The 25,120-nt window shown below is 35.8% G+C and overlaps 2 protein-coding genes across 2 annotated transcripts; both read left to right on the top strand.

The window, feature by feature from the left end:
* Positions 1-7,996: 7,996 nt before the first annotated feature.
* On the top strand, positions 7,997-10,230 carry LOC136066695 (uncharacterized). The gene is made up of 6 exons (XM_065771416.1): positions 7,997-8,074; positions 9,199-9,370; positions 9,499-9,548; positions 9,660-9,729; positions 9,834-9,927; positions 10,045-10,230. The coding sequence occupies exons 1-6, from the start codon at positions 7,997-7,999 to the stop codon at positions 10,046-10,048; spliced, it is 468 nt and encodes a 155-aa protein (XP_065627488.1). The 3' UTR covers positions 10,049-10,230.
* Positions 10,231-10,328: 98 nt separating this feature from the next.
* LOC136066694 (regulatory-associated protein of TOR 1-like) lies at positions 10,329-16,644 on the top strand. The gene is made up of 4 exons (XM_065771415.1): positions 10,329-10,555; positions 15,871-15,972; positions 16,427-16,510; positions 16,588-16,644. The coding sequence occupies exons 1-4, from the start codon at positions 10,511-10,513 to the stop codon at positions 16,642-16,644; spliced, it is 288 nt and encodes a 95-aa protein (XP_065627487.1). The 5' UTR covers positions 10,329-10,510.
* Positions 16,645-25,120: the final 8,476 nt, after the last annotated feature.

Genomic DNA, 25,120 nt, shown 5'->3' with positions numbered 1-25,120 from the left:
GCAAAGTTTTTGAGATGGGAATAATTTCCTCAATGTTAAAAAGCAGAGTCCAATGAGCATTATATGGGTTTAGGAATTTCACTTTCTAACTACATGTAAAGCTTGCCAACATAGCATAAATTTGATGCTAAGCTAGTATTCACTATTAGTGGTTCAATGGACTAGTGAGATCTGCATAGAGAACTTTGAATTCATTGAATTTCATTTAGTTCATTTCCTCCATCAAAACCTTTCTAAACAAGAGCTTTGAGTGCTGCTCTGGCTTCTGCTATAAGAGGACCATCCATCTATTCATTTTTAGCTTAATACAAACCAAATAATGTCATTCTTATGGTCATGGCCATTTGTCGCAACACATTTTTGGTTGTTTGTTAACACTGCATCAAAATTAACTTTGACAAAAGGGGAGGAAGAGGTGTTTATTTTCTAGTACATTTGTAACACAGTTGGATTCCCAGGCTTGCAAATGAGTTTTTGTAGTTTGAGATGTGCTTCCTGCCTTGGATCAGTTGTAATCTATGTACCATCTGTCTACTCCTTTGCATACAGATTACATCACAACATATGGTAGCATACATTGATAAATTTCTTAACTCTTCTAGTAGTAGTGGGACCTTGATGGAGCTTTTAAATTGAACACTATTCAAATCCATTCCTCCATAAATGACAGGTTGAGCTCTTCAATTCTAAAAGGTCGTTGGGGATGACCACAAATTCCAAGTCACTAGGCACTTTGAGAATAGGTGCTCTATGGACTACTGGCTGCATTACACATCATGCAGTTTAGGTCTTCCATTGAAAATATCAGGTCTAGCATCACTTATTGGTATGGGAATTTTTCATAGAATTTTAATTGTCAAGAATTTTGAGCCATGCTGCTATGCTTATTTCCTATTGTTAAACTAGTTTATTAACAGTAGCTTGTTGTGAAACTTCTTGTTAGATTAATTAATTTATAGAAACTTGTTGCAAAACCTATTGTTAGAAAATAGAATAATTAATAGATCCTAAACTATGTTAAGGATGGTTTTTCGTTTTTCAATTTCGGATCTTTTTGGGTTTTGGTGATTCATGTTTGGTTTCCAAGAACACCTACCTGATGACACCCTACTTTGTTTAGGACCACAATATGTAGTCTTATCAAACATTGGCACGGAAAAATTGGGGTTTTCATAACCTTTTTAATTGTCTATACTCTACATTGCATTGCATAACTTGAACTGTCTTGCTCTTTTCTTATCTTTGGTAGTCTTCCTTGGCAAATTAAAGCTGCAACTCAAAAAAAGAAGCCAGAAAAGGTTAGAGAAATAAAGGATTCCACTTGTATTGAGGTATTATTTTAAAAATAACTTACCAATTACATAGGAACAAAAAAGATCAAGGCTGGATTGAATCCCCAATTACAGCAGAGTACTCTATTTAATCCTGAGTTATAGATGTACTTCTTCTGGCTTTCCATTCTTTTAGCATCTTTTTTAAATAATGCCAATAAGCTGCTCTTCAGTATAGATTTTCTTGCATGTAGAATAGCATTCCTTTGCCCCCACACTATTAATGATCTCACAGTAGCACTCTTTGCAGTATGGAGCCTCGGATCGATGAGGAGCCAGAGGTCGTGCACCCTGGTCCACTTGATGAGTCATTGTTGACGCGACAACGATATCATCGATCATAGGACATTTGGAATGGCGAGGTGAAATATCTAATTATAACAACTGCTTTAATTTTCACGTTGTCTTTGACTTTTTGTTAGCAAGTTCTTTCAAAATTGTAGATCTAGTTCTAACAACCGCTATAATTTTTATCGATTTTGCAGGACTCGGGCCCACTTACATGCTATGGTCGCACTAAGGAGATGGCAAACATTCAGATGTGAGATAATCAGGTGATTGACATTATGAAGTTGCTAAGGCTAGAAGGATTGTTTAGGGCCCCTTCCAGAGAGATAGATCATTGCCTAATATCGGCCCTAGTTGAGCGATGGTGGCCGAAGACTCATACGTTCCATCTTCCACATGGTGAGATGTCAATCACCCTGTAAGATGTGGAGGTCATTTTTGGACTTCTTATAGATGGTGAGGTCTTGGTTGGGCCGACTGCTGTGGTGGGTGGGATTGGAGTCAACTATGCATGGAGTTGCTTGGTTTTACTTCGGCGAATGACAACAAAACTTTGGTGGGGCAAAGAATTCTCATCAGCTGCCTTGTTGATGCTATTGCAGAGCCACTGCCTCATGACGCAACGGAGATTCAGATACACCAGTATGCCTGGTGCTATATTTTAACGCTACTAGGATAAGCTTTTCATGGACAAGTCGGGAGATAGGGTGCATCTGATGTTCTTGGAGTTCCTACGGAACCTTCATCATCCGCCACAATATAGTTGGGGTAGTGGTTGCCTGGCCTAGTTGTATAGAGTGTTGTGTCGGGCAAGCGAGAAAGGGGCATCATAGATTGGTGGGGCATGCACCTTGGTCCAGTATTGGGCATGGGCAAGGTTGCCATTCTTGTGCCCGAGGATAGAGCCCTCACCTGGATGTGATTATGGCCCATGGCCAAATACTCCACTTGCATTTAAGTAAGTATTTTCCTGATATTTAATGTGTTATGCAATGTACTCTTCTTAGTAACTAAGTGGTATTATCTTATCTTATATTATTCGCTCGTAACTGTAGGTGGGTGCGGGTGCCAAGCCTAAGGAGTAGGCCATCAAGCACGGCCTTGATCCACTATCACGAGCAATTAGTTAAAATGCAGCCGAACCATGTAATAATATACAAAAATTCTGTTTGGTTATGCTAATTTTCCTTAAGAATATGATTGCTTCATCCTTTAACATATCTTCCGTTTTAATTTTTGTTTTTCCTTTTATCTATGTATTCTCCCTTGTTTCACATTTTAAGATGTTATGATAATTGTTTTTTGTTTCTATTGTAGATTGTGTGGTAGCCATACGAGGCAGACTTCGGCCACCTTCTTGACTTCTGCGTTATAGGGAGGGATACGTGGACGGCAAGGGTGCCACTTGTGTGTTTTTGCATAGTAGAGACACACCACTCGGACCGTGTCCTTCGACAGTTTGGGTTGGCGCAGGAGCGGCCTGACCATGTTGTGTATGATGATAGATTGCATAGAATAGACTTACGTGGGAAGGTGGAAAAGAATTGGAGGGAGGAGCATGGACCTTATATCCTTACATGGGATATGAGACAACAACGACTTTGCCATGCACCTCCTCAAACTGGTGAGATGCCCCGTGATCATGCCTATTACTGCTGGTACCATCCGGTCACTCAAAAGTATGTCGACCGCAACAACGCTAAATTAGATATAATGGTAATGTGTTCTAATTAGACCAAATTGCCTGCTTCGTTTTTTCTTTAGTACATGTACAAACGTAGAATCAATTGATTTCTTTTTTCAGCAAATCTAGTTGATCTGACTGACATCCAATTAAAAGACTTTCTGTTACATATAGTATTCTAATAAAACTGTTAGTTCTTAGTTGAGTATTTGAGTAGATTAATAAGTACTATATTATCCATTCTATAATTGATACATAAATGTCTCAAATCTGATTGTACTGGTTCTTTCTCTATTTTAGATTGAAAGCCATTTAGCATTGTTGGAGATGCTTCTTGAAGGCAGACGAGCTCATAACCATGTCCGGCACGTCCTAAATAATGTGGCTGGGCTTAGTGGTGGTCCTGCAGCAAATGGGTAGGCAAACAATGGGCATGAGAATGAATCAGCAGCTACTGTAACCCCAAGCACAAGCGCAGCACTCGTAAGTACATCAACCCTTGGTCGGCATGCTACTGCAAGCCCAAGCACAAGCACAGCTAGGGGCCGTGGTCAGCCTGCTATAGCAACCCAAGCACAAGTGCAACTAGGGCTGTGGTTGGCGTGCAACAACCCCTCAGGTTGTAACTAGTCTTGAGATACCTGCACCCATCTCTCACACATCTCCTCAGCCCGAGGTCCCTCCACCCATCCCAGATACATCTCCTCAGTCCAAGGTCTCTCCACCCATGGTAGATGCATCTCCTCAGCCCGAGGTCCCTTCACCCACCCCACCTTCGCACCCAATTTTGATCTTAGAATTGATCAAAATTTAACCCCTCCTATTCTCCCCGAGACACCTTCATACCCACCCACCAACTCCAGTGCACCCACTCACCAACTCCAATGCACCCACTCCTGGCTTCTACAAAGAGCATCATTACCCACTTACCTCATCCTCATCCGACCCTCTAGGACCTTCGGTTGGGATTTACACTACAACCACATACTGATGTACTGGACAAGCATCCCCCTCATCAGCCCTCACCCCCACGAGGTAGACCGCAACGCACTAGAAGAGCACCCACTTGTGGGACAGGTGGACACAAAATAGGACACCAAGGCAGCTCTATGGTACGATAACATTAATTACAATGAAATGATATATTTTGTAGTTTACTTTATTCTTATCATTACACCGAATATTGATTGTATGCATCTAATGGAATTTGCAGCACGATGATGAGCCTAAGGATGATGCCCTGCAGCCTCCTCCCCACCCAAACATTACACGAGGGTTAAAAAACGCAAAATTGGTGAACCTTGAAAAAGAGGTTTGTTAAAGAGGTAAATTTCTGACGAATGATCACTGGACTTGATATTCTCCAACTGGCTACTTATGTATCTTTCAGATAAAGAGGTAAATCTTATTGGGTTTACTGCCTGCTTCAATAAAGAGTTGGTGTTTTTGAGTTAAGTATATTAGTTTTGAACCTGTTGCTGATGGTACAAACTAAAAAGAATGACCTTGTGCATATTGCTTAGTGGTTACAAGTACTTAAAGATTGAAAACGTGGATGTTGGTGCCATGTCACAGTTTAGGCACTAAAATTGTACGAATCTATAAAAAATAAAAATAAACATAAAAAAGTAAAAAAAAAAAACTACCTAAACATGAATTCTTCAAGCATGGCTTGGGTTGGGTCATTTTTGGAGGACTTTTTTCTATTTTATGATTCCCATTACCTCCGTGCCTCTCATGGTTGTCCAATGTGACAGTTTGGGAGCTTCCTTCTTCATGGTGTGGCTGACGGTTTGTTATACTTGTAAGATTTTGGTGCTTTGTACATATAAGATTTTGGTCCATTATCTTGGTGGGAAATGTATCAAACTTTTGCTAAATATGCTGGCTAGTTGGTTGAGACGGATGGTGTGGTAAGCTGGTGTCTTAAAGTGCCTTGTTGAGGGACAAAATTTATTACAAATAATTATACAATAGCAAGATTCATCTGAGACTGTAGGGATAATTTGTAAATTGGACAGCAAGCGTGTGATCATGTTAATTGGGACTATTTAATTAAGATGCTTAGACAAGTTTTGGTTTGGTTAAAAATAAAGGAACTGGGTTTTGGCTTTTTTACTAGCTAGGTAGTTGACTCCTTTTAATGGCAATGAGTAATAACTAGTATCATGTTTGTGATTTATGTAACTTGATGCTTTTAGTTGATATGGCACTTTATCAATCACAGAGGGAGCATGGACTTTTGAGAAAACAATACACAAACACAGGATTCTTTTTTTTTTTTTTTCTTCTTCTTTTTGATAAGCACACACACAGGATTCTTGAGTGCATGGTTGGACCTTGTCGTGCTTCTAGTGTCATGTTCCCTTGGTTGCTTGGTGTTGACCTTGTGAGGTTGCACAAGCACCTAGGTTGATTTGAATAATTTGACTCCAATTGGTTTGCATTTTATTTCTTTGGTTGCAGGTGGTTTTATGTATTCAGTTGTAAAGAATGATGGACTGCGGTTACAAGTCACAATACATGGGTGGCCAACGAGAGAAGTTTGTAAGGTACACAAAAATAGTTGTTTGCACTATCATGGTTCTGAATTTATGAATGAGAAGAAACTTAAACTGTTTATATACTTGTACTTGTTGGTCTGGTGTGTGTGTGTATATTTTTTTGGGGGGGGTGGGGGCATATAAACTGCATATGACAGTATAGCAGGCACACGTGGCTTTAAAGGGCAGTTTCACTTTTAATGGCTGTTTTACATGAATATGAGTTGCTTAGTCATCTAGAGTCCCAAATCTGATAATATGAGAGTGAAGTCTGAGTTCATTTGACAAACTATGTGAACAATTACCCAATTTTCATGGTTCATGGGATGAAGGGAAATCTTTAAGTTTTGATGTAGTTTGTGACTTCAAATTTTGTTTTCATTTCTATACTTTTCAATTTAAAAAAAAAAATAAAAAAGTAAGAATGTTGACCAAGACCATTTTCAGTTTCATTATGCAACTTTGATAGTCACAATATATATATATATATATGTGTGTGTGTATGTATGTAGATTTGATTGGTAAGTTACACACACAATCATTGAGTTGTAAACCCACAGCCTCACCCTCCATCCCATTATTATGGGAGAAGGAAATGCGAGTTGAGCTATAACTCATTGGCTTCACTTTCACTATTTTAGATATACTGCACTGAAAAGGTCTTAGATATTTCTTGAGCCATGCAACAGATTGTAATTGATGTCAAAAGTAGGGTTATGTCCTCTCCTTCCAACACTACCCTTCTCTACCTTCCTCTATTTATCATGATGAAAATTTAAGGCTGATGCTAGTTGTGTATGAACTTAATTTTTTACTGCTACAATAAAGCATCTTATTTGCATGGCGGTGCTCTTTATTTATTTTCTAGGTTGGATGACTTGGATTCTAGAATATCATCATCTTCTGATACTGGCTTGAATAAATGTGGATTTAATGTTGAGGGATTAATTTAGCCGCACAGCTCATGCAAGAGATGGAACATCTAGATCTTTTAAGAGAGGAATGAAAAAAGGATCCGAAGGACTTAAATCAATTGGTCGATCACTTAGATTTGGGGTTTCTCGGGCAGTGTTTCCAGAAGATCTTAAAGCTTCAGAGAAGAAGATATTTGATCCTCAAGACAAATTCCTCCTCTTGTGGAATAGACTTTCTGTTGTATCATGTATTTTGGCAGTGTCTGTGGACCCTCTCTTTTATTATCTTCCAGTCATTAATCCAACATCAGTTTGCATTGGTTTAGATCGAAGGTTAGCAATCACAGTGACTCCATTGCGGACGATTGTTGATGCTTTTTATCTCATTCACATGGCTCTCCAATTCCGAATTGCTTATATTGCCCCATCATCTCGGGTTTTTGGACGAGGTGAACTTGTGATAGACGCTGCAAAAATAGCCAGGCGATATTTGCGGGGGTATTTGATCGTTGATTTTCTTTCTGTGCTACCCCTACCACAGGTTAAAATGTTTATACTGCTCTTAATCCATTTCTTAATTAACTGAGTTGCCTGCTTCCACCTCATTAATATACTTCTGTCTCTTAACTTTGTGCTCATTTTTCACCTTTGTTTTATATGCTGTTGACATCTTACAATCGCTATGCCATAGAAACGAAAAACAGTTGCACTGACTATTGTTTCTTTATGATTTCCATGTCAATTGTTGAACACAGAATGATTTTTTATGGAAATCTTTGCTTTTTCCTTGTAAAATCTTGTTTAAATCTTTTTTTTTTTTAAGCTTGCTACAATNATTTTTTTTTTTTTTTTTTTTTTTTTTTTAACTTGCTACAATGGTTGAGTTTTGCATTTGTATTCGGCTTATTTTCTAGTTAGGCATCCAACATGGTATCACTTATTAGTATTCGGCTTATTTTCTACTTTTCTTGTTATTTTAGGTTTCTTGTGCATGAACTATTCCTTAAACCTTGTTTTAGCATTTTTTTTTTATAAGTAGTACTCCCTCCGTCCCAAACCTGTTATATCTAAAGGAAGGAGGAAGCACTGGGGAGTTGTTATAGCATTTTTTTAATTTTATAATACTCCCTCCGTCCCAAACCTGCTATAAGTATTAGAAATTTGTTTTCTTGGAGCCATTGAATTCCCTGGATACTTGCATATATACTTCGCTGTATCTACGAGATATGTGGACATATGGGGAGTTTGTCTCAAATCTGTAGATTAAGCAGCTTACGAACAAATGATCCCGACTCTTGGGATCTATGTTTTTCGGTATGTTGGATTTTATTGACTTCCAAAGTTTTTTCTAAACGGGTTCCGTAAGATGTGTAGATTGAGCATGCTTGCCAACAAACCTGTTATATGCAAGCGATTTAAGTTTAGATATATTTCAATAATGTTTTCCATGAGTTGTTGGCTAGTGACGAAATTGTATGTAATGATAGTATGTCTTTAAATAATTGATTTGCTACTTATTGTGTAAGATGTTATTATTTTCTATTTCTTTTAAAGTTTCCTATTTTTTGGTTGGGTTTCAGATCTTGAAATTTCATTTTCTTAATTTGTTAACAGTAAATTGACAAGAACTCCAGCCAGTCAATCAAAGTCTTGGGATGGAAAGCATGAACTTTTAATGCTTTCTTTGCCTGCAATTGGTGGACAGGCTCTTGAACCCTTAGCACAGCTGATGGCGACTGCCTATATTGGTAGATTAGGTACTATCTGTTACTGATATATGATTCCTTCCTTCTGTTACATTTTAATTTTAACAACTTTTTCTTGGTAATATTTTCAGCCCCTTTTATCGGTTTAATTTTTATTATAAAATAATAATGTCCTCTTTATGGTATAGGAAATCATGATCATGATGTGTGTTTAGTGGTCATTGGCTGGTTTTGTTCTTCTAAAACTAAAGTTGTGTGAAGCAGGTACTTTCACTTGCTTTAGTTAGTGTGGAGTCAATAGAAAACCATTGTTGCACCTTTGATAATCAATATTTAGCTAGTGTTGGGTTGGTTTTATAGTCCTAGAACTAAAGTTGTGAGAATGTTTGTGCTTTCAGTTGATTTAGTTAGTGTGGCATTTAAGGCAATAGAAAACAATGGACGCATTTCATGATTTAGGAAACCTTAAATTTAATCAACCTAAAAGTTATTTTCTTTTGCATTGGTTGATTTCTAGGTATAACAGCTAAAATACACACTGGATTACCAATCATGATTATATTTTATTTTTATTTTTTTCGCTTTGGAGCTTTAACTCACCCCTTTTGTTTTATTATTCATAGGTCCTGTGGAGTTGGGTTCAGCTGTTCCTATTTCGCACCCCAGTACTATAAGGCTGCCATATTTTTTTTGTGCCTGTTGAAAGTTGAGTTTAGTATTAGGTAATTATAGAGAGAAGAGAGAAAGGGATTGCTAGATGCACCAGGAGATTTGTCGTCAGAAGTGGATGTTGATGCTTTCAGACGCCTCTTCCCTCTTTGTTTTTACGAGCGTCATCTCACTGAATCTATAAGGCCGGATGGTAGGCCACGTGGAAGAGCTAGAGATACAACTATAGCCCTTGGTTAGTTATCGCTTATGTCATCTATTCACTTTCTTATTCTTCCACCTCTCATATGGATTTTATTGTATCATTGTTTGTACTCAAACTGAATTGCTCAATCCTTTTTTCTTTCCAAAAACAAAATCAAGGAGCTCTTGCATCTGCTGAGGGTTCAGCATTGGCAAAGATTGGTTCAACTGTTAGTGCCTTTCTCTTACTTTGTCTCTACATTTTGTTTTGGGCTCTGTAAGCCTAGTTGTTTAATTTATTTTGTGATCTAATAACTCAAAAATTCTTGTTCCTTGGATAGACAATGTTGGCTGCTATTAAAATGGAAGTAATGACTCCTTCCATGGACTCACCGGAAGAAGGCTGCATAGGTTGACTATTAACTGCATATTTTCATATATATTTTTTTTTGTCTTCTCTTGCCTTTATATGTTTTATATATGGGATGTCAAAATGTAAACGTTTGTCATTTCAGCTATCCAGTTCCACATGCCTCCAATTGTTAGGCCTGGCAGGCCAGCTGAGATAGCACCAGTTGTGTCAAAACAATTGTCTGACACTATTTCAAGGCATGTAATTATATTCTCTGTGTACTTCTTTCTGGTTGAAAAAAAGAAAGTGTTTTCAATGTGCCTCAAATTTTGATCTCTTGCTTTTGTTATATATAAAAAAATCCTTGTTCGCAGATAGGAACCTTGACTAAGACAGTGAATACGGCATTGGAGTGTTTGAAACTGTGAAAGATCCCATGAACGTCCTTGCTTTAGCAAAAACAAAAAACAAATAAATAAAAACCCACTTTCAGGAGCTCTTTCACAGTTTCTCTAACCAATTGATCACAAATCCAAACTGACGCATATGCTCAAGGGCCCCATCCATGCGTGTAACCTGCAAAAGAGAACCAAAGAAACAAGCAAATTTGGTTCTCTTTTGCAGGTTACACGAATGGATGGGGCCCTTGAGCATATGCGTCAGTTTGGATTTTGTGATCAATTGGTTAGAGAAACTGTGAAAGAGCTCCTGAAAGTGGGTTTTTATTTATTTGTTTTTTGTTTTTGCTAAAGCAAGGACGTTCATGGGATTTAGTTGTATTTGACATAAATAAGGTGTTTTTTACTTTAGTCGTACTTGCTCAAGGTTCTACTTCAGTTCATGGACTACAACAAGTGTATTCATGGTGTCCCTCTTATTTTAGAGGTATACTCCTTTTATACTTTGGTTATGTCTTATTTAGCTAGGTTAACAGCCTTTATTTTTCACTTCTTTTATTTTATTGTTGAATTGTTCTGGCTTGTCCTACATCACTTAAAATAGAAAAATCATTTGATGTTGATCTTTTAGGTGTGTGACAACATAGTGATGATAAACATGTGTCCATGTAAGATTTAGTTGTAAATGATGCTTTTCAAGTTATAATGATTCTATACTCTTACTTATATTAACAATGAGTTAAATAAAATATTAGTGTTGATCCACCTGATGTAATTAAGATTTCTCCTTGTGCCAGAATGGAGTGCTGGATAGGTGCATTTTAAGTTGCTGATTCCTTTCTATTCCTGTTGTTTTATTGTATGTGTAGCAGTTAATATATTGTCATCTTAATTTTGTTCTACTTCGGTTGGTCTCTTAAGGCAGCTTTTTGGTCTGAGCTAACATATGCTGTACTTCCAAACACTTGCTGCTATTTCTAATAACTAGATGATGTCCCGTGCGATGCACGGACTATTTTACAATTTCTTTTAAAATCACATATATATATATATATATATATATATATTAAGACCTACATATATACTTATTTTGTTATATAATATTTATAAAATGTTTATATTACAATCCACTAATTAAAAATGTTTTTTTTTAATATTTAAACCTTTCTATTTTTCATATCACTGGCATGTTTTACAACTAACACATGTGTTAACTTAAGTCTTAATATTCTTAAGTTGTTTTGGAAAAAAGAAAAAAAAAGTTGTCACAAAAGAGGAGTTCATGTAAAGCTTTTTGCAAAATGAAATATTTGTTTTGTAAGGCCACCAAACTTCTAATTTGCAAATGTGGAACCATTCACAACAATATTTGCATAGTTATATAGTTCCAACTAAAGCAATTGTGTATACTTTAAGTTTTCAAAAAACACACATCTACCAGTGGTTAAACGTTCATCTTAGGTAGTTTTAATTTTTCATATAATTTTACCTTTACATTTTCATCTATTTTCATTTAGATTTTGTTTTTCAAAAAAAAAAAAACTTTAATTTAGATATTTACAAGGAAAAATGAAATAATGATTCATGAATTAAAAAAAAAAAATTATCTATACATATTTATCTTGTGCGGTTGTAACTTTATATATAATTTTGCATTTATATATTCATTTACTTTAATTTATATGTTTATAACTTAATAATGAAATCTATAAACAAGGTAAGTAAAACAATCATATTTCTACAATTCAAAAAGTTACAATTTCTTTTTTCTAAAAAAGGCATTTTACATTTCCTTGGAATTATTTTTAATTTTTTAAAAAAAAACCTTTGACATGCCACTAACCTAACCACTTCATACATTAAAAATATTTCGTTAATATATTATGGATATTTAATTGATTAAGACCAAACTAAAAAAAATTCCTTTCATATTTCCTTGAAAATTCAGAAAAAAAAAAAAAAAAAAAAAAAAAACCTTGAACATACTACTAACGTAACTATATCTATAACTATTTAAGCCATCCATGATATCTATTTTTGATTGATAACCATAAAATTTACAACTAGCAAGGGAATATACAAAGTAATAAAGAATAAATGAAGGAAGAAAAAAAGAAATGAAATCAAACGTCAATTAATAACCGTTATTTGGAAAATAAAAAAGGTGGTAAAGAGGAATAAGAAATAAAATAGAGATGGCTATGTAGAGGATATTGAAAACTTTATAGTGCAATAAAATCAACCATTACATTTACTTAATTAAATCAATAATCAACAATTAAATATAATAATACAAAATTTAAACTTAAAACTAATCAAACTCTAACTAGGGAAATTATATATATATATATATATAATCATAATTATCACGTGCAATGAATAGTTTTACCTCTTATTTAATGTCTATGTTATGCAAATCATCAACCAATAAATATATGATAATGGAAAAAATGTTATAGACAAGATTATGAAAAATATGATAAAACTATAAATATATATATATATATATTTAAACTCTTTATAAAGTCTAGAAACTAAAATAGTATTTTATTTAAAAAATTATCACGCGTAATGCGCAGGTTTGCGACTAGTATATATATAAAAGCAGAAACCTCATGCGAGAAAGCACGAGGTTCTGCCATGTGGCGCACTCTATGAAAAGAATTGAAATATTCTTAAGCCACATTTGCAATAAGAATAAATTTAAAAATAAGGACTCTTTATTTCTTTTGATTCAATGTTTCAAGACTACTTTTTGTTACATTTTTTATTCAATATTTTAAGACTATTATTTCTTTTATTTGATTCAATGTTTCAAGATTTTCCTCTCTCTCACACATAAAAAACTCTTTGCATTTTTATTCACCATTTTCACTTCTCCTCCTTTATATACACATGCCCACAACAACCCTTCATGCCATCTCATCTCAAACACACTTAGACAAAAACAATGTCATTTACCTTCAGCCTTTCAAAGACACGTACATAACTTCAACATTGTGGTCTTATTTGATTCTAACCCGTGTGAGTAGGCTATAACCAAGGAAGGGGATTGCATTTTTTATTCAGTGATGGTAGCTTACAGTTTTGATGTTGAAGTCGGATGTTGTGGATTTTGTGAAGGTTCTAATTCACTTTGAGTCTTTGGGTGTTTGAGATTTTAGTTTAGGAAAGTCATAAATGTATTTTGTTTTAGAACTAAAGAAAAAGAAAAAAAAACATTTAACTATTTTTTTATTTTGTGTTATAACTTATAATTTGTAGGTTGATTTCAAAGTATATTCCGCTTATTTTTTAAAGGATACGGGAGCCCAATTAAAAACAATTAAATTTTGGTAAATTGTTGTGTTTTTAGTCAATTTCTCTTTATTTAATTACGTTCTCATTATGTTGATACTTAAAAATGATTTCCTTAATTTCAATGAGATAATAAATTGGGTCTTTGCGATTGAGGTCTCCANCTTTCAAAGACACGTACATAACTTCAACATTGTGGTCTTATTTGATTCTAACCCGTGTGAGTAGGCTATAACCAAGGAAGGGGATTGCATTTTTTATTCAGTGATGGTAGCTTACAGTTTTGATGTTGAAGTCGGATGTTGTGGATTTTGTGAAGGTTCTAATTCACTTTGAGTCTTTGGGTGTTTGAGATTTTAGTTTAGGAAAGTCATAAATGTATTTTGTTTTAGAACTAAAGAAAAAGAAAAAAAAACATTTAACTATTTTTTTATTTTGTGTTATAACTTATAATTTGTAGGTTGATTTCAAAGTATATTCCGCTTATTTTTTAAAGGATACGGGAGCCCAATTAAAAACAATTAAATTTTGGTAAATTGTTGTGTTTTTAGTCAATTTCTCTTTATTTAATTACGTTCTCATTATGTTGATACTTAAAAATGATTTCCTTAATTTCAATGAGATAATAAATTGGGTCTTTGCGATTGAGGTCTCCATATTTGGTTACGAGAATAGGGTGATTGAGGAAGTGTTTGGTATGTTGCTTAAATTTATGTAATTTTAGAATATATAAATATTTTATGGTTTAAATTCTTATTTATAAATTTCAAAATCATTTAATTAGTTTAAAAAATAAAATCTACTTAATTTTAACAGTAAATATTATAATATGTTATAATATTATAGTTCTATACAAATTTTTTAATAAAATATGAATTAAGAAAATCAAGTTTCAAATTATTCAATAATATTGTGAACAAACATTTTTTCTCAATATTTTATGTAACTTTTCCTATAAGATCAATATTGTTGACATCCTTTAAAGATGATACATAATATTTTTGAGAAGAAGAAGCAAAGACTATGCTAACACATAATATAAAATTATTAAGTTTGCGTAATTTAAATTTGTGTCAAAAAAAATACTAATGTATCTATGATAAAAGTTTTTATCTAAATGATATATAGTAGTTCATATTTTTTTAGACTTGATTCAAAAAGTTCATTCTCAATAGCTTTTTAAGTCTACAAATTGCTCAATCTATGGGCCTAGACACATTCAAAGGGTGCTATCTAAATTATAAATTATATGACCCTTTATCACACAAATATTTTGGTTCCTCTAATGTATGGTAAAGGAAGGCAGGTTTGTGTCTAGCCATTTGCTTGATTTGTGCTGCATAATTTAATAGTATAGAGGATATGATTGGATTTAAATGTTGAATAAAATAATATGAGAGGAAAAAAGAGTAAAAATAAAATATATAGCAATAAACATCAAATTATCCAAGTCATTCTATGTAATATAATAACATTATATTATTATATACTATATGTATAATGTAGTAGGATAATATTTAATTAAAGAGAATATAAAAGATAACAACTTAAAACACAAAACTAAATTACATCAACCCAAAGTAGAATTATAATTAACACAAAAATTCATCAACCTAAAGAATTGATGCAATAAAAAAGAAATCAAACAAAAAATGAAAAACAAATTTTGAGAGAGAGAGAGAGAGAGAGAGTGAGAGAACTAACCTTTTTTGTGTGAGAAAACTATGCATAGAATGAAAAAGAAAATGTCAAATTTATAGTAAGATGTTGAAAGTAAGAATAGTCAAAATAAAGGAAGATAAAAAGGTAGAGAAAGAATGATATTAAGGTAGAAAGTAGTGGGGAGATGAAGAGGTAAAAGGAAATGAGAGTTTTGGAAAATTAATAATAAAAATAATGGTTAAAAGATATTTTAATTTTTAAATAATAATTAAGTCACCTTAAATGAGAAAATGTTTAAAAAATATATAAGAAAAATTGAAAAGAAAAAAATGATGACGTGGCTGCTGATATGACTCAACGTGAGTGTAGCAACATTAAATACTACGTTTCAGTTTTTAGTAATATATAGATTGATTTGTGATAGAATTTTTGTTAGTGAGTCATTATGTTCTTTGCCAAATGTTTTTCTTTCATTGTAATTTATTTATTATTTGGTGAGGTGTGCTGAGGAGGTTGTAAATGGTTTTTCCAACATATTGGAAATAGCTACTGTAAATTCTATTAGAACTTTAGAATCTTTATCTATTTTTAATGAACCTATTGTTTGTTTTCTTAAAGTAAATAATTGTAATGTTTAAAAGGAGTCATTGTCAATGTATGTGGAGGTCATTTGTTTGAATCTTCCATTCTCTCCCCCTTGTGGCAAAAAACTGCATGTTATCAGAAAGATTTGTTAGAGTTTAGCTTAATTGTTAAGAGCAATATGAATATGCTGTAGTTTACTCCAATCACACTCTTTTTCTATTGGTCCTCTTTAAGTAAAACATGTTTGTTTTGTTTCAGCGTAGTCCATTTTTCACTGAACAATTGACGGCTTTTGAGGTGTGGCTTGACCATGGATCTGAGCATAAGAAACTGCCAGAGCAGTTGCCTATTGTTCTTCAGGTGTGGCACTTCTCTTTTGATCTATAATTCTGGCTCTATCATTTAATCACCTTTCCTATATTATGATTTTTTTTTAGTTTTTGGCAGGTTTGTTAGTGGCATAGCCTGTAATTACAGTATAGCATACTAAGAGTTGTTTGAACAAATTGGTTTACTAGCTCTAAGTCTCTAATTAACTACGGAAAAATAAGATAGAAGGCTTGGGTAGTGGTGGCCATTGTGTCATGGTTGATGTAAATTGCTTTAAGTGGGGCTGTTTGAAGTTGTGCCTGCTGGTGTGTAATGATTTTATGTTTCTAAGATTAATTTTTGTCTTTATGTTCTTTCCTTCCCTAGCTCATGTCTTTCCTTCTTCTTTTTCCCCCCATGCTGAATGGATTCTCTTCTTAATTGGGTCAGTGTTTGGTGTTTCCTTGCTTATAATAACAAGCCTGTCAATTATCTTATGTTCCAGGTTTTGCTTAGTCAATGCCATCGATTTCGGGCACTGGTTCTTCTTGGAAGATTCCTTGATATGGGACCCTGGGCTGTAGATCTGGTAGTTTTTAATAGCTTTGTTGCTTCTCTGTTTCATCTTGTAGTGGTGTTTTATGTAATGATTAATTTTTTTCCCAGGCATTGTCTGTCGGAATATTTCCATATGTCCTGAAGTTGTTGCAAACAACACCTTAGCTACGACAAATTCTTGTATTTGTATGGACAAAGATTCTAGCACTTGATAAGGTATATACCTAAATCTGCTTCAAAATGTTTCAGTAAATTTTGATTTTTTTTTTTTTTTTGCATAGTTAATTTGCAGCGTTTGATTGATACATTGATAGTTGGGGGTAGGGGGATTTGAACTGTAGATGTTTCTATTGGAAATGCCAGGAGGTGCCAATCTGCCACTATTTTTAATATAATTAATTTTGGTAAAATTTGTTTTCACCAATATTACATGTGCTTGGCAATGTCTGGAATTTCATTTTTCACTAGAATTTTGTTCTCTTTTTAGCAGTATTTTTATAAATGTGAATGTAATTTTCTCTTTTTATACACGCATTTCATGTGCAAGTCAACCTCTACGACCTATATCATCATATTAAATATCAATTACCTATGAACACCACAATCTAATTGAAAGTTTAATATGGGTACGAAACACCCTTGAACGTTTAGACCCCAAATTACAAAAATACCAATTCAAGCTTTATATCAAACAATTAATGTGCGGAACATGATAAGCCAAATATAAACATATCCACAACAGTAAATATAAGGCAAAGATAAAGGGAAGAAAGATGCAAATACACAGATAACACACGATGTGTTATCGAAGAGGAAACCGAAGTCCTCGGCGTAAAACCTCTCCGCCGCCCTCCAAGCGGTGATAAAATCCACTAAAGAATATAGTTGGGATACATGAATAGCAGAAGACCCTCCAAGCCTAATCTACCCAGGTACCTAAGCTCTTCAAGCTTCATGCTCCAACGAGGTTACGTCGAACCTATTTCTTCTTTAGCTTCTCGGATTCCGCTACTTGACCATAGCATCAACCAATGTATATTGGCTCCTTCCAAACTGCTTCCCTCAACACCAAATGAACCTTCTCACAGACGTGGGTGTGGTGAGATAAGGATTTGGTAAAAGACATCTCAAGGGTATGACAATGGAGAGGAAGAGAGTAGAGGAATTTGTAGAGTTTCTTAGATGAAGATTGGGGATGAGGCAATCTTGTTTTTCTCTAAGATTTTCTCTCACAAAATTCTCTCTGGAAGCTCTCTCAATTTAGTGGGTATAAGGGTCTATATATAGTGAGGTGAGATGAGAAAACGAAGAGACAATTTTTTGCAAAACAGGGTAAATTGGCGACTTGGTCTCACGACTTGTCCAAGTCGCGACGTAACGGTCTGGCCAGCCTGGGACTTTTGTCCTGTAGTGCGACAGCTAACGCGATCCTTCAGCTTCCCTGCGTGCATCTCACGTGCCTGAAGTTGGCGACTTACAGCCGCGAGCCACCCGCGAGTCCTAATCGCGAAGCTCTGCTTCTTTGCACATACTTGAGCTTTTCTTCACATCTTCTCACACACTACCCTTACAATAATCCCACCTAAATACAAGGTTACTAAGTGCTTAAATTACAAGCAAATTGGCACGGAATAAAACCAACAAGATGGTTGATAAATTTCAACCTTACAATCTCCCCATTTGGCTATTCCGTGACAAAACCCTAAAACAAACTCTAGACTTAACGCGTGAAATGGGAACAGTTGGAAAACTCACTCACACCTAACTCTAAAATCTACGAAGCTTTAGAACCATAAGAACAAGTAACTCCTGAAACACAATAACACAATAAGTTAAGGCATATGGAGTAAGCACAATGCGATCATGCACAATGGAATAAAGTAATAAACCATGGCAAGACCAAAATAGGTAATCACTATAGCCAAGTGATCACAATGCTCATTCACACTTGGAATGAACATCCGGACATTCAAGATAATAAACACAAGGTAAATCACTTGAATGACCAACACTCAACCAATGCACAGTACATGAAGTATGTGCATCTAGGAAAAATCCTACAAGGGCACAAGAGTGACAGTACTTAAAAGAAAATGCAAGACATTTAGTTGGAAGTACTGATTTAACAAAGCACAAAGACTGCATAAAGCATGACACAAACCACAAAGGCCTACAAACGTGCATTGAAACAAACCCTTAAAGCTTACAGAAGCAACATGGGTACAAACCAAAAACAGATACAATATGAGCTGAATACCATCAAATTATAAGTGCTACACAAATAAAACTATCCAAGAGTTATAGGTTTAAACCAAACCAAATTGAAACCACTGAGTATCAAACCTATACTAACAGCAGTTAATCAACACAATATCAAAGTTATAACAAAACATCATAAAATATGAAGGCTCCCCCTCAAAACAAGCACTCCCCCTTAAGAACTGCCCCAAAAAGTTCTCCCCCTTTTTGACCGGAATGGCCAAAGGGTCACTACTCCTGGTTGGTGGAAAGACTGTCAATCTTAGTTGAAAACACATCACTCTGATCCTGCATTACTATCATTCTTTCAGTCTGCTGACTTTGAACTTCTCTGAGTCCATCAAGTCTTTCCATGATGATTTGAAATGCATCGGGAGGAGGTGCTACTGATGAAGTTGAGGCTCTACTCCTCTTTCTTCTGCTCCTGGGTGTGACTGATTGTTCTGCATCTTCTGCTTCAGTCTCCATTGGATCCCCTTGCTCTTCACCACCCGGAAGACGACTTTGTATCCTTGTGATGGTGAATTTGTATATAACTGACAGTGGAGTCAAGGGACTGATATCTTGAGGAATTCTAACACCCTTCGCTCTGAAGATCCTCATGAGGAGACTAGGAAAGACCAACTTTTCCCTGGCAGTAGTTTTGTCTCGTCCAAGATGGTGTCATAAATGTGTGAGCTGATGTCAATGATGACTTTTTCCTTGAGCTCCATGAGAAATATAGCTCTGGAATTCGTAAGAGTGGTCATCTTTCTTATGGGATACAAATTGAACATCATGATGGTGGTTAAACATCTCATGTCTGCAGGAAAGGCATTAGTGTTGAGATATTTCCCTTCCTTAGTACCACCAATCCGAGCCTGGACCATGTCTAGGGACATCATCCTGTCTTTGAAGTTGATGAATTCATACTCCTTTAAACCCTCAAGACCAAAGACCTCATCAATGTCATGTGCGTCTAAGGTGAACTCATGTCCTCTGACCCAGCAGTTCATCTCTTCATCCTTTATGATTACATTTGCATAGAATTCCCTTATCAAGGGATCATAGACTGCAGGTAGATCACTCAACAACTTCTCCCATCCTCTTCCCTCAAAGCACCCTGGAATAAAAGTGTCCTTCAAATCATGTAAGTCAACAAATCTCTCTTGGATAATGGTACCCTTCATGAAGAAATCTCTGTATCTCTCAAAGTGCTTGACAGACCTAAATAGATTAGGGTCCATCTTCATTCTTTTGTCAGCTTTCTTAGCAGTTGTCTTCTTCTTTGAAGGAAGTGCAACCATCTGTAAATAAGCAGAAAAGGCCACAAACAAGACATAGCACAGAATGGGGAAATGCACACACATTAGTAACAAGTTAGTTACATAGTGATAAACAGAGTGACCAGACACAAACACAGAATGAGCACAGTTGATAACCAAACATTGGATATAACAAGTTAACCAAGTTTAAACTGAAATATGCAGACAAATTCAGATAAATTTGTTCAAAAATAGTGAGTGAAGACCCATTTGGTATGAACAGTGCAGAAAAAAAATGTAGCAACGCCTACAAGATATGGTGACTTAAGAGTAAAAAACAAATGGTAGCCATAATCACCAAAACCACAACCAAACAGATAAATTTAGAATCACAGTAAAAATTGCAGAAAACCCCACATTCATATGCCCAAAAACAAACTGACAAATATCAATGCTCAGACTAAGGATAAATGACCTAATGTAAGCAAAGAATCCTAAACAGTCATAGCAACAAGAGCAAATAGCATCACACACCCAATCTCAACAATATATGCAAACCCATGTTCGAGCCCCTCAAAATCACAACCCAACAACACAACACACAGATTGAAGAGAACAGTAATGAAATCATGATGAATGAAGTGAAGACAAGAAAGCCCATACCTTTTTCTTGATGTTTGATGAAGACATGATGCAGAATTTGAGAGCTTTTTCAAAGAAACATGGAGTGTTGAGAAAGAGATTTTGAGAAGAAGATGAACAGACACTGAACTTCGAGGGAAAAACTGAAAAATAGTTTTAAAATTTGTCTTTAAAATGCAAAACACGCGTTTTTCGCGACTGGAACAAGTCGCCAGTAAGTCGCCAGGTTAAGCCGCGAAACACTGTGAAGAGAAAAAACTTGAGAAATTTCTGTAAGTGTTTTTCGCAACTGGAAGGTCTACCCGCGAGATATTCGCAATATGAGCCGCAAAATTCCCTAAGTACCTCTCACGACTGGACCTTCCACCCACGAACCAGTCGCCACACTGACCCGCGAAAACTAGAGAACTCAAATTTTGGAAAAATTTTCTAAGTCTTTTTCGCGATTAGAGCATTTACTCGCCAGTTAGCCGTGAAAAATCTTTGAGTGATCTCGCGACTGGGACATGTGACTGGGCCAACCCGCGACTTAGTCGCCAAAACAGGGTAACACTGTTTTTGAAAATTTTTCATTTTTGTAAAAACAAAGTACTTTCCAAAAACAAATCAAAACACTTAAAAATCTTTTTGTATTTGACCAACAAAGATTGAGCATGTGAAAACACATTTAATCAAGTACAATCACACAAATGAATATAACATTCATTGAACATAGACTTGTGTGTTGTGGGTGGATATCAAACATGAGATAGTCCTTAGTCCAATGTGAAGCTTCAATGATCAATTCAATCAAGGCATATACAACTAGCACTAGATAATGAGATCTATCTCAATTATAGAAACATGCATATATGACCTCCCACAAGTACTTGATAACAATTCTTTGAAGCTTTTCATTTGGCTCCATATTCAACATATCATTTGCAATTTTTGAGCAAGGAAAATCTCATTGAGAGATAGATGCCTGAAATTTTTGATTTTCAATTGATGAGTTAGCCTTTGGCTTTTTGGGCATCATTCATACATTTTATTTTGGTCGCTTTCCCTTTTTCCTAGTCGAATACTAGTTTGTACGACAGGCTTTTGCAGCTTTATATCTCTTTTCATTTGGAGATTTACATTTAGAGAGCTCTTTTAAGCAAAATAAAAAATAAAAAATGGGAAGATATATAGGCATGAGTCTATGCATGTCTCAAGATCAACAAAACCATTCACTAATCATTCATGACAAGGTTGAAGATCTATTTACAACAGTCACATAGATTTCAGAATTTCTTCCACAATGATATGAGTGCATAAGAGACAAGCTAAGTTCGTTAAATGCACAAAGCCATAAGTACAAAGGTACAAGGCAAAATATGCTTTGAGACAAAACTCAACAAAGTGATCAAACTTTTTGGATTTTCTACTTTTTATGTGTTTTTGGATTTTTGACACAAAAACAGTAAAAGAGTGATAAAAAACATAACATAAAGAACAATGTAAAATATTTGAACCAAAGACGAACACACAAAAAAAATCTTTAAAAAAAAAAAAAACTAGCAAGATGCACACAACCAAGCATATACACAAACATGGGAAGTATTGATGCATGGACACGTTGTAATGCTTATGCATGAGTACCCTTCATCACCCACACGTCACGTGTGTTTGGGTTGATATCCTTGACGGATTGGGTACGAGAGTTAGGACTGTCAAACCTTCGTGTGAAGCTTTCCAAGCAATTTGTGAACGCACCGATCATCTTCATCACGTCCATCATTCCTGGATCACGGTTTTGACTCTTTGGTTGCTCACCACCCCAAGACCTCATATCATTTCTTCTTCCTCGTGAGCGAGGTGCACTTGCATTGTTGTCTGCTCTCAGCTTTTGACAATTTGGTCTGGTATGTCCTTGCAATCCGCAATAGTGACAAACATACTCCGTTCTAGGACCCTGCTGCTGTCTTGGGAGTGATCTTCCTCTAACTCCAAATCTGGCTTCTGATTGATTACGGGACTTGTTAAGCACCCGTTGATTAGCCACATTCTTCTTCTTCTCATCCTCAACTATCTCAGGAGTAGGCTTATCAACAGCCGTCTCTTTGGTCTTCACAAACTTTACTTCTTTGGTGACATTGGCTAATAAGCTACTTCCTCCGGTATATCCCAACCCGGACTTGTCTGAGGCACGTTTTTGAGATGAAATAACATCATCTAGCTTCTTGGAGGAGACCCTATCTACCTTGGCATGAGCTTGCACAACTTCTTGCTTAAGAAACCTTACTTTTGTGTAAGCTTCTGATAACTCACCATTAAGTGTTTCAATTTCACACTTTGCCTCCTTGTATCGTGCCAGAAGACTTTTGTAATCTTCCTCAGCTTTCTTCATCTTCTTCACAGCCGCCTTTGCCACTCTTGCATACTCACCCGATTTCTCTAGAAGTGAGGCGTAATTCTTTTGAAGATCAGTTGAATCTTCCTCCTCTTCATCTTTCGATTCTTCAACAATCCCCATACACTCCAAATCAGAATGCTCACCAAGCTCCTTCACAAGAATATCCAAATCATTTGAGGTCTCCACATGAGCAATGGTCATGAATGCGGAGTAATTTCCTTCTCCGTCACAGCTCTCTTCTGAGTCAGAGTTTGATGAATCTGAGTCACTCAGAGTAGTGGCATAGACCTTTCCTTTGGACTTCAAATAGTTGGGACATTCCTTTTTGAAGTGTCCGTGTCCATTACACTTAAAGCAAGTGATTCCTTGAGATGATTGGGAATCTCTATCATCCTTCCTTCGGAATTCTTTCTTCTCCCTCCCGGAACTCTGAAATTTTCTTTTGTCACCAAATTTCCCACCATTCTTGAGTTTCAAGAATTTTCGGAAGATCTTTACAAGATACGCCACATCTTTATCTACTGCATCTTCTTCTGAAAGGTCATGAGATGCCACTCTCTCATCAATTGTTTTAAGAGCAAGTGATTTGCTCTTCTTCTGAGAAGGCAGGGACAATTCATATGTCTGCAGAGAACCAACCAGCTCTTGAACCTTGATGTCGTCAAGATCTTTGCTCTCTTCAATGGCTGTAACTTTGGCACGAAAACTTTCTGGTAGTGACCAAAGGATCTTCCTTACAACTTTAGACTCCTCCGTCTTTTCCCCCAAATTAAATTTGTCGACGACCACCTCGTTTAGCTTACTGTAAAAAGAGTCAAAGGACTCATCCTCATCCATCTTTAGCTGCTCAAAGCGAGTGGTCAACATCTGAAGTTTGGTGTCTTTCACCTTCTTGGTTCCTTCATAAGTCATCTCCAGAATCTCTCATGCTTTCTTAGCAACGGTAATATGTGAAATCCTGTGAAATTCTTCTGAAGAGATACCACAGAAAATGGCGTTCAATGCTTTACTGTTTGCATTAGCCGCCACAAGAGCTGCCTTGTCCCAAGTGGATTTGGCATCCTTCGGCTTTGTCCAACCTATTTCAACAGCATCCCACACAGCCTCATCCATAGAACACAAAAACGCCCTCATTCGGACTTTCCTAGAAGCATAATTATTACCATCAAAAAATGGTGGAACAGTGAGAGATTGAGACCTATCCATCTCAACAAGGGGTCAAGAATCACACTCAGATATTAAAACCACAACAAGTATACCTGCTCTGATACCAATTGAAAGTTCAATATGGGTACGAAACACCCTTGAACGTTTAGACCCCAAATTACAAAAATATTAATTTAAGCTTTATATCAAACAATTAATGTGCGGAACATGATAATAAGCTTATAACAAAATTGATAAACAATCTAAGCCAAATATAAACACATCCACAGCAGTAAATATAAGACAAAGATAAAGGGAAGAAAGATGCAAACACACGGATAACACACGATGTATTATCGAAGAGGAAACTGAAGTCCTCGGTGTAAAACCTCTCCGCTGCCCTCCAAGCGGTGATAAAATCCACTAAAGAATATAGTTGGGATACATGAACAGCAGAAGACCCTCCAAGCCTAATCTACCCAGGTACCTAAGCCCTCTAAGCTTCATGCTCCAACGAGATTACGTCGAACCTATTTCTTCTTTAGCTTCCCGGATTCCGCTACTTGACCATAACATCAACCAATGTATATTGGCTCCTTCCAAACTGCTTCCCTCAACACCAAATGAACCTTCTCACAAACGTGGGTGTGGTGAGATAAGGATTTGGTAAAATACCTCTCAAGGGTATGACAATGGAGAGGAAGGGATAGAGGAATTTGTAGAGTTTCTTAGACGAAGATTGGGGATGAGGCAATCTTGTTTTTTTCTAGGGTTTTCTCTCACAAAATTCTCTCTAGAAGCTCTCTCAATTTAGTGGGTATAAGGGTCTATATATAGTAAGGTGAGATGAGAATACGAAGAGACAGTTTTTTGCCAAACAAAGTAAATTGGCGGCTTGGTCTCGCGGCTTGTCCAAGTCGTGAAATCAAGTCGCGACGTAACGGTCTGGCTAACTTGGGACTTTTGTCCTGTA

The sequence above is a fragment of the Quercus suber genome, unplaced genomic scaffold (genome assembly GCF_002906115.3).
Source record: "Quercus suber isolate HL8 unplaced genomic scaffold, Cork oak 2.0 scaffold_43, whole genome shotgun sequence".
Lineage (NCBI taxonomy): Eukaryota > Viridiplantae > Streptophyta > Magnoliopsida > Fagales > Fagaceae > Quercus > Quercus suber.
This window is presented reverse-complemented; position numbering and strand designations above follow the sequence as displayed.